The sequence below is a fragment of the Trichosurus vulpecula genome, chromosome 3 (assembly GCF_011100635.1).
Source record: "Trichosurus vulpecula isolate mTriVul1 chromosome 3, mTriVul1.pri, whole genome shotgun sequence".
In the NCBI taxonomy this organism is placed as follows: Eukaryota; Metazoa; Chordata; class Mammalia; order Diprotodontia; family Phalangeridae; genus Trichosurus; species Trichosurus vulpecula.
This window is the reverse complement of record NC_050575.1, coordinates 363485263-363501266: the sequence shown is the minus strand read 5'-3', so window position 1 is coordinate 363501266 and position 16004 is coordinate 363485263. Positions and strand designations below refer to the sequence as shown.

Sequence of the window (16004 nt, the reverse complement as noted above, 5' to 3'; positions counted from 1 at the left end):
AGATTCCCATAAAAAAGTGAATTTGAGCAGATTTGAGAGAGTCAGAGACCGCGAGCAGTCTGTTTGGGGCAAATTTCCAAGCCAGGAAACGCTGAATGGCTGAAGGCACGAACCTGTGGGCTCAGAGAGTGCTCGGTGTGGAGCTGCTCCAGACCAAAGCAGAAGCGGCCGGCCGGGAAATGCACATGGGAGACAGACTGTGAGAAAGCTGGGCACCCGAAACCGGTGGAGATCCCCAGGCCACCCAGTGCAGGACGGCAGTCTGTGGAAGCGAGAAGAGGCAGCACAACACCAGTGGCTGGAAAAATACCAACTCCTGATGCTTACAGCCCAGAAACTCAGTTTCTTGAACTTCCAGGAGACATAATGGCCAGGTAAATGGCTCTAATCCCTGCCCCCCCCCTCACCCAGAGAATTCCTCGGGAAAAAAAAGAACGCTGGAACAGAGGAGAAAGTAGTGGGGTGTCAGTGGACAAATAGTAGAAGCTCATTAGTCCCAGAGGGGCAGACTTGGCAGGGGTCAACACCAGGACCCCAGACGTAATCTTGCTCCCCCAGCGGAAGTGCCAGACATCAACTCAAACAACAAACAGCTGAGACCATTGCTGAAAGCAAGTGCTGGAGAGCACCCATAGGGAGTGAGACGCCAGGGAGCCAGACCCCTCCCCCACACCTCGGGAAACTGAAGGCTATAATTCTAGACTCACAACCCCCGGAATAAGAAAGCTGGGACAGAGATCCCTGAGACCCAAAGGTAGAAATTCGTTGTAACACCAGGAAAAGGCAAACCAACAAACATGAAGAAGAACACAAAAAAACCGAGGACAAGAGATTCTTTTTATGGAGACAGGCAGGATCAAAATACAAATATGGAAGAGAACAGCAATGACACTGTAGATGCATCGGATACCTCAAAAGGTAATATGAACTGGTCTCCGCCCAAAAAGCATTGCTGGAAGAGCTAAAGGAGGATTTTAAAAAACAAATTAGGGAGCTAAAAGAAAATATGGAAAAAAAAATCCACTGATGAAATCAAGTCCCTAAAGAATAAGATTGGTGAAATGGCTATAGAGATACAGAATCTAAAGAGAGAAAATGACACACTGAGAGGTAAAATCAACCAATTGGAAAAGGAGACTCAAAAGCAAAATGAAAACACTAACTCATTAAAAATTAGAGTTGAGCAAGTGGAAGCTAATGAATCTATGAGGCACCAAGAAGTAGTAAAGCAAAATATTAAGAATGAAAAAATAGAAAAAAAATGTGAAATACCTGATTGGGAAAACAACTGACTTGGAAAATAGATCCAGGAGAGACAATTTAAGAGTTATTGGTCTACTGGAAATCCATGATGAAGAAAGGAGTCTTGACAGTATCTTCAAAGAAATTATCAAAGACAACTGCCCAGAGGTCCTAGAAACAGAGGGCAAAATAGTAATTGAAAGAATTCACCAATCACCCCCTGAAAGAGATCCCAAACTGAAAACACCAAGAAATATTATAGCCAAATTTCAGAGCTATAAACTCAAGGAGAAAATACTGCAAGCAGCCAAAAAGAAGCAATTCAAATATCGTGGAACTACAGTCAGGATCATGCAGGATCTCTCAGCTTCCACATTAAAAGACAGGAGAAATTGGAATATAATATTCCAAAGGGCAAAGGAGCTGGGACTACAACCAAGGATCAACTATCCAGCAAAACTGAGCATAATTTTCCAGGCAAGGCGATGGACATTCAATGAAATAAGAGAATTCCAGACCTTCCTGATGAAAAGCCCAGAACTCAATGGAAAAGTTGATCTCCAAATACAAAACTCAAGAGAGACATAAAAAGGTAACCAGGGGGAAAAACCCCACAAACCTTATTAACCAATAAGGGCAGGTTGTTTACATCTTTATGTGGGATTATATCATTTTATGTATGTTTTTATATATATATATATATATATATATATATATATACACATATATAAGTCAATCTTGAGAATGGTACAGCTATTATGTCAATTGAAAGGGATATACATAGGTTGTGAATGCCTGTATAAATTAACTGATGTAAAGATTAAAATATAAGTAAGAGATATAAAGGGAGGGCTAGGAGAGAAGCAGTAAGGAGGTAGTAGAAAAGGGTAAATTACACCAAATGAAGTGGCACAAAAACATATTATAGTAGAGGGAAAGAAGGGAGGGAGAAGAGCAGTATTTGAGCTTTACTGTCATCTGATCTAGTTCAAGAAGGGAATAACATACCCTGATAAGTTTAGAAATCTAACTTGTCCTACGGGAAGTAGGAGGGGAAGGGGGGGAAAAGGGAGGGGGTGGTCAGAAGGGAGAGGAGAAGTAGCAAGTGGGAAACAGTAAGATAAGGGAGGGGAAGAAAGAGGGAGGGTAAACTGAGGAAGGCAGTGGTCAAAAGTAAAACTTTGTTGAGGAGGAGAAGGGGAAAGGGAGAAATAAAAACATAAACAGGGGGAATTAGGATGGAGAAAAAGACACAGATAGAAATCATAACTCTGAACGTGTGGGGGATGAACATTCTCATAAAACAGAAGCAGATAGCAGAATGGATTAAAAACCATAATCCTACAATATGCTGTTTACAAGAAATGCATTTGAAACAGGGGGATACACATAGGGTAAAGGTAAAAGGCTGGAGTAGAATATATTGTGCCTCAGTTAAAGTAAAAAAAGCAGGTGTAGCACTTAGTGTGTGCATGCATTTATTAAGCAGCTACCAATTGCTAGTCTTAGGACATGCAAAGACAAAAATTACAAAGGCCCTGCTGCACAGAGCTTATGTTACATCATTGCATTAGAAGTGGGAAATGGTTAGGCTATGATCTAGACCACCCATCCTAGTTGGGCCTAGAGTTGAACTACAACAAGAAAACAATCTGCTTTCAAGAGATGGACATGTTGTCTTTTTTAAAATCTGTTTCTATACTGACTCTTGATGAAATATGTGAGCCTGCATTGGAACTTCTATCAAACAATGTTTAGGAAACTGTAACTTCAACATGATTTTGACCAGTATGTCATCACGTGAAATACGTGTTCAGGCCCAGGAATCAGCGAGGTGGCCATCAGACTTAGCATCACTTAGGTGATAAGTCTAGTAGCCTGATGATAAGAATTATCTTCCTCGCTCCATATCTACTCTATCATATTTGTTATAACAGCTTCAACTTGATGTCAAGCTAAATTATTCACATTCCCTCCAAATCCTGTTACTAGGTGGATCAGTAGAAAAAAAATATGTGTCAGAATAAAAATAGTAAAAAAAAAATCAGTAGAAAGAGTACATGTATATTTTACCCATAGAAGTAATGGGCCTAACTCTAGAACCTAAGTTATTTACAGGGCTTAAGGCCTAAACTGAGAATATAAATGGTAGTGTACAATGTGTGTGCTCCAGAATTGGTAGAGGTCTTGCTCCAACACTGCCTAACCAAGTAATAGTCTAAAGCTTAGGGAGTCATTCTTTGGGGAGTGACTATGTCTGTATTTTTAATTTTATAGAGGTGACTGAGTTAACTAGAAAAAAGCAGGGACTAGCACATGGAACACCAGTAATGTGTTGGCATAGGGCACTAACATCTTCAGAATAGAATGCTAAGTTTCTGGGAAGTAGCTTGAGGTTGGATAAAGTATCAGCTCTCTTACAGTTGCTGATTTGTGGCTTCCTAGACTTGAGCAACTTGAGACTTCCACTTGAGACTCCTTGACTGATACTAGTTCTAATGCTCAACCAAGCCTCTTACATACTGGCAGCACATAACCGCTTGAGGGGGGGAGCTCAACTTGAATGCTGTCCACTCCCCTCTTGTCTCAACTCTTGCTTTCTCTTACCTCACCCAACAATTACCATTGCCCAAGTATTTGCCTAATTACTACCATGTGTCAGCTATGCCCCAGGGAAACATGGCACCAAAGACTTTTGAATTTTCATTCTACCATCTGATACTCCTATCTTGTCTTCTTCACATTAGACAACATGCTAGAGTGAATGAGAGTGAAAACTTGAGGTTGATATAGAGTTTGAAGGCCTGGCTGGTGCCCTCACAAAGGATGGAAGGTTTTCATTGGAAAGATATTGGGTTCTGTTTTGAACATGTTGAGTTTCAGATGCCTACTCTACACTTGTCAAGCTATAGTCCACATCTGAAACATAGTGCTAACTCTGAAAAGCATGCTGTAAGGTTATTGACAAGAAGAGAGTAATGTGGATGGTCAGGGGCTTCAAACCATGCCATATTAGGATGAGTTGAAGGAGCACAGCTTTTTCAGCTTCTAGAAATAAAAATTTGTGGAAACATAAGAAATGTCTTCAAATATCTGAAAGCCTGATGTATGGAGTAAAGTTTAGACTTATTCTGTGTGACTAAAATGGAATTTATAGAAAAGTGATTCTTTTTATCAGTTTAAGAAAGAAGTTCCCAATAATTTGAGCCATTTGGAAATGGAATGCATTGGTTTGTGAAGTAGTGAGTTCCCTGTCAATGACTACATCCAAAAAGAGACTGACCACTTGTCAGTGATCTTTTAGACGGAATTTACACATCTTGTAATGATAAGGGGGTGGCAGGCTAGATGACCTCTAAGATCCCTTCTAAATCCAAGATTCATATAATCATGGAAGAAATTCGAAATACAATTTTAAATTAGGAAGGGACCCTGGAGATCATCTAATGCAATCTCTTCTTTCTTGAAAAAAATATCAGACTCTAAGAGAGATAATGACTTGCCAAAGAGACAGCGAGTGGCCAACCTAGACCTAGAATTGTAGTCACTCCCATGTATTAACATGAAAACCATAAGAGAGATAAATAGAGTAGGGACATTATTCCTCCTTTATCATTAATGAATTGCTATGGGTATGAAATCTCAGAGGTTTGTCAAATTGGTAAATATTCCCACCACAGGCCCAACATAGAATCCCATTGAGACAGAAGAACTAGGTCTGCCCTATCTTGTCGAAGGACCAATAGTCTCTCTTTCTATGTCATCTACTCCAGGGGGAATTTAGAATTTCTCTAGGCTCTCAACCTTTGGATGGCTTTGAATTTCCCCTTAACTGGAGAAAAGAAGTAGGAGTAACAGAGTCAGTGCTTTAAATGAAAATACCTGAGGTCTTTACAAATCATCCAGGTAAGGCCTAGGAAACAGCAGCCAAAGCATTGCCTTCAAAGACATACACACACACACACAATTCATGTTCAGACAGACAAATAGATAATATACATAACTACACACAAACATACACATACAGCTCCCTTTTCTAGTCCAGATAAAAGTAAAAATTATACCTCAGGCAATCCTAGCCTGCCTCTTGCCCCCACCAAGAACAAGGCACAACTTATAGCAGAGAATAGAAAAATCACGATTGGGGCAGTGGCTCAGTTACTATTTGGTAAAAACTAGGCTAGACTGTGGTCCTTGAGAGAGAATCCTAGGACTCAGAGCTGGCAGGAACTTTAAACATCATCTAGTCCTAAACTCTCATTTTTAAAGAAACTGAAGAAAAAAAGAGAACAGCTTGACTAGCCTAAGGCCATACAGGTAATTAGAGCTGCTATCAAAACCAGGTTTTCTAGAACCAAATGCAGTGGTCTGCCCATTACAATAAAACAGGAATGTCTCACACTAGGGCTAGGGAGAAATCAGAAAAATTTTCTGTTTCCATTTTAAAGAAAGTCTAGATTTTTCTACCTGGAAATTGAAATTCCTATCAACAGACCCCACTGTACTTTTTTTGATATATTTTTCACTTTTCCTCTAATGCGCACCCTCCATTCCAGCTAGGCTGTTCTCATTTTCCCTTCCTCACTACTTTGTGTTTTTTCACCTACAAAACTTGGTGTAGCCTATTTCCCTCTGTCCAAACTGTTTTGCCCCTCCTCCGGTAAATAAATACTACCTACATATCAAGGCCCAGGCAAAGTCCCCATTCTCTCTGATCAATCCAAGCTACACTGAGATTTCCCTTTTTTGGATTCCTATAGCATGTGTTGTTTGGTCTGCCCAAGGTACTCTTGAATTCTAAAGTCTCCTCTTACTCTGATGCTCTATGAATATGTAGCCTTAAAATTCTCTACATTATAAGAGTAGCATGGGAAATTAAGTTTATTCTGACGGGAAAATATTAAGAGCATTTATGTCTTCCATAGAAAAGCATGATACATAGCTTTCTCTTTCCCTTTTCTCTACTGTATCATGGAAGACATATCATTCTGAAGGAGCTGAATCTTGTGAAGACTGACAGATTGGGAAAGAAAAGAGTTACAGGAAGAAATCTTCAAACCGAATCACCTAAAGCCAGCAACTATGAAAATATACAGGGAAACTTCGATGTGGAATCACCATCAGACTGAGTACAAACCATCTTGAAGTCTCAGAGCAACATAGCAGCCTCATAAGGAGATTTGGGTGAGTTAGGAAATAGTATTCACATCTTAGGGTATTGAAGTGAAACAAAACATAGGTCATAAGATAATAAGATCCTAAGATTTAGATCTTAGATCATAGCTTAAGAACTGGATGGGTCCCTAGAGGTCATCTAGTACAACTCCTTCAGTTTAAAAATAAGGAACTGAGGCACAGAGAGGTTGAGTGATCTCTTTGACCTCAAAAAAATATTAAATAGTAAAGACTTGAACTTAGGTCACCAAGTTCAAAAATCTAGCTTTTTCACTATGTCATACAGTTGTAGCTGATAAAAACCTAAGGTTCATATTTAAAAAGCATTTTAAAGTTATTTGTTCAAAATAACACCATTATCTAGATAACAGAAATATTATGGATCCCACATGTTACAAACCAAGGTTCATGGAGAATAAGAGACTTGCTCAAGGTCACACAGTTAACAAGCCGTAATGTTTATTAAATTAAAGGCTAAAATCCAAGTCTTCAGATTGCAAATACAATGATCTTCCTTGTATGCCTCATGGTTCTTCTACCACATTGATTGTTTAGTTTTAAAAAATAGAAGCACAAAATTTTATTTAGTATATTAACTTTTTAAAAACTCTATGAGATAATTTATCAAGGGGTATTTTTGGCTGCCTTAAAAGTTATGTTGTTAAAATTAAAAAGGCAGCAGTAAAAAATCAATAGTTGTGAACTGAATCTCAACTAAAGCCCTAACTTGTAGTTTGGATCTAGGGAACTGAAGCAAATATCACCGATAAAGTTTATCTGTTTATATTTAGCTATGCCTACCTACCTACCTATCTATTTATCTATCATCTATTCTTTCAATCTATGCCTGTGATTTCATCATTTTATGAGATCCCCAGAGTGGAAAATTTGTCTACCAGTGCAGATTTCACTTGGTTTTCCACTGCCATAACTTATATTCTCAGACACTGACTAACCATGATTCCAGAGGACTGTTGAATCAGCATGTTGGCATCTCCTGATAAAATGGTGATAGATCCAGGGTGCAAACTGAGATGTGTTTTGGACATGGCCACATGAGAATATGTTTTACTTCACTGTACATTTCTTACAAGTTTTCTTTCTCTTTTTTCAATGTTTTGAGTGGAGTGGAAGAAAAAGAAAAAAATTATTAATTGAAACAAATAAAATGTAAATTAAAATAAAATGAAACATGTTGGGAGATGACATTTATAGTCTTGCAGAACTACCTGAGGATATACTAAAAGGTTAAATACCAATGGTCTATTTAGCATGTTTGAGAGACTGAACTTAAGTAAATCTAGGGCTTCCTGACTTCAGGGCAGCCTCTCACTACCAATAATATCTTGTATAAATTTCAAGAAAAAGTTCTTAAAAGTGCAGAGGTGGAAGTGTAGAAGTGGGAACGATTGTGAGAAGGACGCAAATTTACAAGTTCATTTCAGCACAGGAATGTCACAGATATATGTCCTTCCTGAACATTATAAAGACTGTTCACAACACCAATTCCTAAGGGAACTCATTTGTTCCTCCATGCAGAACAACTTACATTATTTCTTTATTTACTGCTTTAAATCAGTACTGTATGCATGACCAAATCCTCAACTCTGGGACATGAGTATTTGATCATTAGTTTAAAAGGTTAGACCAATTTTGCAGTTAAATTAATGTCAAATGAAGAAACATCTTGGATTTGGGGGCATGCAAAAAAACTAGTTCCTAAACAAAACATGTCAGTAACTATTAAAAACTCTATTATCTTTTGTTGATTGAGCTATATTTTTCCTCTGGCAGATATGGACAGAGAAAACCAAACCATTATCTCTGAATTCCTTCTCCTGGGGCTCTCCAGTCAGCCAGAACAGCAGCAAATTCTCTTCTGGCTATTCCTGTGTGTCTATCTTATCACTGTGATTGGGAACCTGCTCATCATGCTGGCCATTGGTTTGGACACCCGAATCCACTCACCCATGTACTTCTTCCTGGCCAACCTCTCTTTTGTTGACCTTTGCTTTTCATCAGTTACAGTCCCAAAGATGTTGGTAAATCACATAATGAGAAGGAACTCTATCTCTTATGTGGAGTGCATGATGCAGATGTATTTCTTTATTACTTTTACAAACATGGATGGGTTTCTTCTGATGGTGATGGCTTATGATCGCTACATGGCCATCTGCCGCCCACTTCACTACACCACAGTGATGCGCCCTGGACTTTGCATCCTTCTGGTGGCCATATCCTGGGTCATCACTAATCTGCATGCACTCTTACACACCCTGCTAATGGCTCAATTGTCTTTCTGTGCTGACAACACCATTCCCCACTTCTTCTGTGATCCCTACCCAGTTCGAAAGCTCTCCTGTTCAGACACCTTCATCAATGATTTGATGGTGTTCACTGTGGGTGGAGCCATGTTTATTACCCCATTCACATGTATTGCCATCTCTTATGTCTTCATATTCTCCAACGTGATGAAGATCCCATCTACCCAAGGAATACAGAAAGCCCTGTCCACATGTGGTTCCCACCTCACTGTGGTTTCCCTCTTCTATGGGGTCATAATGGGGATCTATCTGCGCCCCTCATCCTCGTACTCAGCTGTTGACACGGTGGCCTCAGTTATCTTTACTGTAGTTACCCCCATGCTTAACCCCTTTATCTACAGCCTGAGAAATCAGGACATGAAGCTAGCTCTACGGAGACTGATTCTTACAAAAGTGATCTTGCAAATGCCTTAGAATTATAGAACTCAATTTAATTCAACAAGCATTTAGTATCAGGCAAAGTGTTTATTAAGCGCTTATTCTATATCAGGTCCTATACAAAGAGCTGGGGCAACAAAGACAGAAAGAAAACTATCCCTCCCCTCAAGAAGCTTACATGCTATTGGAGAAAACAAGATATACATACATGAATAAATATAAGATATATAGAAAGTAAATACAAATTAGTATCAGAGGGCATTTGAGGCTGATAGATTCAGGAAAGCCATCAAGCAAAAGATGGCATCTGAGCTGAAAGAAAAGTCATGCTAAGGTTAGAAGATAATATTATACAAAACCTCTGCTTTTCACCCTGCAAGTGAATTATTATATAGGATCTTACTACTTATTAAAAGAAGTGATGCAGTGGTGAGGAAGCATGGAGGACAACGACTGCAAAAGCATTAAGATGGAAGATGGAATGACATGTATGGCAAACAGCAAGTAAGCTGCTTTGCTTGCAATGTTTGCAAAAGACTAATGGGTAGTATTTCCATTGTGGAAAACAGGCAGGAGTCAGATTACATTGGACTTTTAATACCAAACAATGAAATTTGTCCTAGAATAAGGGCTATAAACTTTTTTCTGTGTGATGGGCTGCTTTGGCATTCTGATGAAATCCATGTACCCCTTTTCAGAATAATGTTAATAAATACATAAAATATATAGGATTACAAAGGAAACTATATTGTAGTAAAAATATCAAATATATATGTATGTATTATGTATGTATATGTATGTACATATATACATTATATATATATATATATATATATATATATATTTATATGTTATTGTTTATAGAACCAGGGTTCAAATGTCTGTCACAGCGGGAGTAGAAAACCACTGGAAACTTTTTAATGAAGGAGTGCCATGGTCAAAGCTATGCTTTAGGAATATCTCTTTGACAGTTATTTGGGAAAATAAATTGGAGACATGAGAGACTTGAGGTAAGAAGACCTTTTAGGAGGTTGTTGAAATATTCCAGGGCAATTTGGGGTGGTAGCAATGGGAGTAGAGAAAGGGCAATGAATGTTAGAGATATAATGGAGGTAAAGTCAGTAATGCTTTGTAACTAATTGGATATAGAGAGGGTAAGGTAGAGTAAAGAAGAAAGGATGACACCAAGTATGCAAACCTGAGTAAGTAAAGTGATGGCAAAGCCCTCAAATGATATCAGTCAGTCAGTCAGTAAACATTTATTAGGTGCCTACCATTTTCCTGGTACTCTGCCAAGTGTTGAGGATACAAAGAAAAATAAAAGTTAGTCACTTCTCTCAAGGAGTTAGCAATCTAATGGCAGACATACCATTAAAACTACTATGTACAAACAAGCTATATACAGGTTAATTTAGACATAATGAACAGAGGGAAAGCAGTAGAATTAGGAGAGGTAAGAAAAAGTTTCCAATAGGTGAGATTTTAGCTGAGACTTGAAGGAAACCAGGGAAGCTGGAAGGCAGAGATGTCAAAGATGGGCTGCAGGAGGAGGTGGAGTTCTGTTTTGGAATGTACGGTTTGAGATCCATATCTTCACATGCCTTTGTGCATGCTCTTGGTCTATCTGACCCTAGAATACCTGTGCCTCACCTCCACCATAGTGCCCAGAGGCCTCCATGCCCTAATGACTGGACATCAGGCCATTACCCATGCAGCCTACACGACCCTGATCTTTATTTGTGTTGCAGGCATCATGGATAGCAATGTTTTAGCTATGTAATAGTCTGTCCCATTGAGGCTTCACCAGGGCTGAAAGGCCAGGAGGGGTAAAAATCCAGAGGCCTTGCAATGTAAGTGGGGAAGGTTTAAGATTCAAGAATAATTATTACACACTTCAGAAAGGGTCTGAGGCTTCATCATTATATTCATATACCACAACTTCTTAAGGCATTCCCCAATCGATAAGCATCCTCTCAATGTCTAATTCTTTGCCACCACTAAAGGAGCTGCTATAAATATTTTTGTACATATATGTTCTTTTCCCTTTTATATGATCTCTTTGAGATACAGACCAAGTACTGGTATTGCTGGATCAAAGGGTATGCACAGTTTTATAGTTCCAAATTGCTCTCCAGAATGGTTGGATCAGTTCACATTTCCACCAAAAATGCACTAATGTTCCAATTTTCCCACAACTTTTCCAACATTTATCATTTTCCTTTTTTGTTGTATTAGTCGATCTGATAGGTATGAGGTGGTACCTCAGACTGCAACAAACTTTGTGAGGATCCTCTGAAGAAAGAGAGAATACAGAGGCCCTGAAGTGCTTGAGTTGCAAGCTGTCTTGGCCATATGTATTCCCTACATGTATGCCTAAATACCATTATACTTTGAATTAAGATCTGCTGTTTTCCTCAGTCTCTGGGCATATTTGTGAGAAAATGCACCCTTGGATTTGGGGCAAATGTTTTGTTACCAGTATTCTGGTTGTGTTGTTTGAATAAATATCTTTTCTAAAGAATTGGATCTACTGGATGGTTTTTAAGGGAAAATACACTGATGGAAGCTCATGAACTAGTCTGTGGAGGGTAACCACATACAAGGTTAACATTGGGACCCTGAAAACAGTAGTTGCCATCCTTCTGGGGTTGCAATGGGCCAGTTCTAGTGCAAATTGAGGAGTTTCAAACTTGAGTCCCAAAATATCTTAAATTCAACATGTCAAAAATTGAACTCATTACCTGCTCCCTTAAGCCCTCCCCTCTTCCTAATTCCCCTATTGCTGTTCAGAGCACTACCATCCTCCCAATCACCCTGGCTCAAAACCTAGGTATCATCCTTGACTTGTCCCTCTCTCTCCCCCCTCCCCTTATTCAATAAGTTTCTTTTTTCCCTTGGTGCATTTTTAAAAATTGTATTTATTTTATTCTGAACTTAAGAAACAACAAGCATTTTCATAACATATTGGAATTTTTAAAGATGATATGTACATGAATCAACAAATCTATTATGTACAACTTGCTGTTCCTTTAAAATGTATAATAAAGTTATCATGTAACTTTCTTTTTTCTTCCATCTACCCAACCTTAGAGATGACTACTATTAGACACAAATATGTGTGTGTGTGTGTGTGTGTATAATATGTGTGTACATTAAAAATCATTCTTTACATTTTTCTATTTATCAGTTTTTTCCTGGAAGCTGATAGCATCTTTCTTGATAGGTTCTTTGTAGTTTATTTGTATATTTACAATAGCCAAAATGACTGAGTCACTCAAAGTTCTTCTTAAAAAATATTGCTGTTACTGTATACAGCATTATTTTGGTTCTGCTTATTTTGCTTTTCATTATTTTGTGTAATTCTATCCATGTTTATCTAAGGTCAATGAGTTCATCAGTTCCATCACAATCATATGCCAAAACGTGTTCAGCCATTCCCTAGTTGATGGGCATCCCCACAGTTTCCAGTTCTTTGCAACCACAAAGACAGCTACTATAAATACTTTAGAACACATAGATTCTTTTCCTTTTTTCCTAACCATCTTTGGAAACAGACCTAGTAGTGGTGTTGCTGGGTCAAAGGGTATAAACAGTTTAATGATAAAGCATGTTGATTTTACCTTCATAACATCTCTCTCTATAATTACCCCCTCCTATAATCTAATACTGTCACCACCTTGGTATAGAACTTCATCACATAAACTCTGGACTGTTCCCACAGTCTGCTGATTGCTCTTCCTGCCACAGGTTTCTCCCAACTCTACTCCATCCTCCACTCAGCTGTCAAAATTATCTTCCTAAAGCAGAAATCTAACCATATCACCTCTCTTAATCAATAAAGACTAGTGGCTCCTCTTTTGGGTTCTCAAAGCCCTTCAAACATCCCCTACTACTTTTCCAGTCTACTTATAAATTATATCTAACCATGTTCTCTTTGAACCAGTGACACTGGCTTCCTTGCTGTTCTTCATACAAGATACCCCACCTTTCAAATTCAGGCATTTTCACTGGCTGTCCCCCAACGCTCTCCCTTCTAATCTCTACCTCTAGGCTTCCTTCAAGTGTCAGCTAAAATCTCACCTTATACAGTAATCCTTTCCCAATATCCCTTAATTCCTAACACCCTTTCCATCTGTTAATTATTTCCTATTTATCCTATATGTAACTTGTTTGTACATAGGACCATTCTAATTAGGTCTTGAATACAATGGAATTCCCTCAAAAATGTCCAAAAGAGTCTGGAAAAGCCAGATGTAAGTTAGGGATCAGTCCCATTTCATGAAGTTGTTGAGTGTGGTCTGATGCATACCTGAGAACTCCCTAATCCCTTCTGAAGGGATGCTCATTTCCTCTATACCAAATGAATCTTCCTGACTCCAAACCTAGTTCAATTTATAGATCACTGATGGATTCAAGTTTTTATTTAACTTGTAATATTGCCACAAAGAGCAGTATAGTTAAAAGAGATCTGGGCTGTGATTCTGAAGAGTTAATTTCTGGGCTTTTCTCTACCATTAGCTATGTCAACTTTGAGCTAACCACTTGCCTGTTATTATCCTCAGTTTCCTCATCCATAAAAAGAAGTGATTGGAATTGATGTTATACAAGATTCCTCATAATTGTAGCATTCTATTCTTCTATGATTTTTATTAAAAGAATGAACAGAGGGAACCTGACTAGCATATCAGAGTTTCACCTAATGGGGCTTTCTGAGTGGCCACAGCAACAACAACTCCTCCTTCCACTGTTCCTAGGGATGTACTTGATGACAGTATCGAGGAATCTATTTATCATCCTAGCCATATGTTCCAACATTCACCTCCATAGCTCCATATACTTTTTCCTCATCAAACTCTCTTTCACCAACATCTATTTTATCTCTACCACAGTCCCCAAGATGTTAGTGAACAGGACACAGAACTGGGGCTTCAGTAGCCGAACAGTGGGAATTATTGAGTCCCAGAAGGGTGGAGCAAGCAAGGGTAAATACCAGGAACCCAGACGTGCTTTTGCACAGCCAGGGGAAGTAGAACACACCAACACAGACAACAGCTGAGACCACTGCTGGAGAGCAGCCCCAGGGGAAGAGGAGAGTTCCAGCAGCCAGACGACCCCTCCCCCACAGCTCAGGAAACCTATGGCCATAAGACACATAAAGCCAGTAACTAGGATCACAATTCCCAGAAAAACAAACCTGGGACAGAGCTCCCTGATCCCCAAAAGCAGAAATCCACTGGAAAGCCAGGAAAAAGTTAACCAAACATTAAGAATAATACGAAAAAACCGAGGAACATTGATTTTTTTTTTTTTGTGGGGACAGGGAAGTTCAAAATACCAATTTGGAAGAAGACAGCATTGACACTATACCCACATCTGATACCTCAAAAGGGAGTGTGAACTGGTCGCAAGCCCAAAAAACATTCCTGGAAGAGCTAAAGGAGGATGTTAAAAACCAAATTAGGGAGGTAAAAGAAAAAATGAAAAAAAAACACTGATGAAATCAAATCTTTAAAAAGTAAAATTGGTGAAATGGCTAAGGAGATTCAGAATCTATATACAGAAAATGACACCCTGAAAGGTAAAATCAAGCAATTGGAAAGGGAAACTCAAAAGCAAAATAAAGACAGCAATTCATTAAAAATTAGAATTGAGCAAGTGGAAGCTAATGACTTTAGAGGGCATCAAGAAGTAGTCAAACAAAATGTAAAGAATGAAAAAATAGAAGAAAATATGAGATATCTGTTTGGAAAAACAACTGACCTCAAAAATGGACCCAGGAGAGATAATTTAAGAATTATTGGTCTACCACAAAGCCACAATGAAAAAAAGAACCTGGACATTATCTTCGAAGAAATTATCAAAGAAAACTGCCCAGAGGTCCTAGAACCAGAGGGGAAGATAGTCATCCAAAGAATCCACCAATCACCCCCTAAAAGAGATTCCAAATTGAAAACTCCAAGAAATATTATAGCCAAATTTCAGAATTATCAAGTCAAGGAGAAAACACTGCAAGCAGCCAAAAAGAAACAATTCAAATATCGTGGAACTACAGTCAGGATCACTCAGGATCTTTTAGCTTCTACATTAAATGACAGGAGAAATTGGAATATGATATTCCGAAGGGCAAAGGAGATGGGACTACAACCAAGGATCAACTACCCACCAAAATTGAGCATAATTTTTCAGGCAAGGAGATGGACATTCAATGAAATAAAGGAATTCCAGACCCTTCTGATGAAAAGGCCAGAACTCAAGGGAAAATTTGTTCTTCAAATACAAAACTCAAGAGAGACCTAAAAAGATAAACAAGGGGGAAAAAAACCACAAAACTGGTTAATCAATAAGGGAAAATTGTTTACACCCTTATATAGAATTATATAGTTTTACATATGTTATATTATATATATATATATAGATAGATACAGATATAGATAGATAGATACATACATACATACATACACATAAATATATACATATATATATATATGTATATATATATATATGCCACAATCTCAAGAATTGTACAGTTATTATGACAATTGAAAGGGACACACATAGACTGTGGCTGTCAGTATAAAATAACTAATATAATGATAAAACTTACATAAGAGATGTAAAGGGAGGTTCCTGGGAGAAGAGGTAAGGAGGTAGTAGAAAAGGGTAAATTGCATCACATGAAGAAGCACAAAAACCTATTATAGTAGAGGAAACGAAGGGAGGGAGAAGAGTACTACATGAGTTTTACTGTCATCTTATTTGGTTCAAGAAGAGAATAACATACTCTGAAAAGTATAGAAATAAAACTTGTCCTACAGGCAGTAGGAGGGGAAAGGGGAAAGAAAAGAGGGGGTGGTCAGAAGGGAGGGAAGAAGTAGCAAGGGGAAA

At 38.4% G+C, this 16004-nt stretch overlaps 1 protein-coding gene and 1 pseudogene across 1 annotated transcript; one reads left to right on the top strand and one right to left on the bottom strand.

The window, feature by feature from the left end:
* The window catches only part of LOC118841651, a 1013973-nt pseudogene that overhangs the window by 529733 nt on the left and 468236 nt on the right, over positions 1-16004 (bottom strand).
* LOC118841320 (olfactory receptor 1361-like) lies at positions 8214-9155 on the top strand. The gene has a single exon (XM_036748703.1). The coding sequence runs from the start codon at positions 8214-8216 to the stop codon at positions 9153-9155; it is 942 nt and encodes a 313-aa protein (XP_036604598.1).

What these genes read in the sequence shown, in the direction of transcription:
- LOC118841320 (XM_036748703.1), top strand. Translation starts at nt 8,214, where the DNA reads ATGGACAGAGAAAACCAAACCATTATCTCTGAATTCCTTCTCCTGGGG.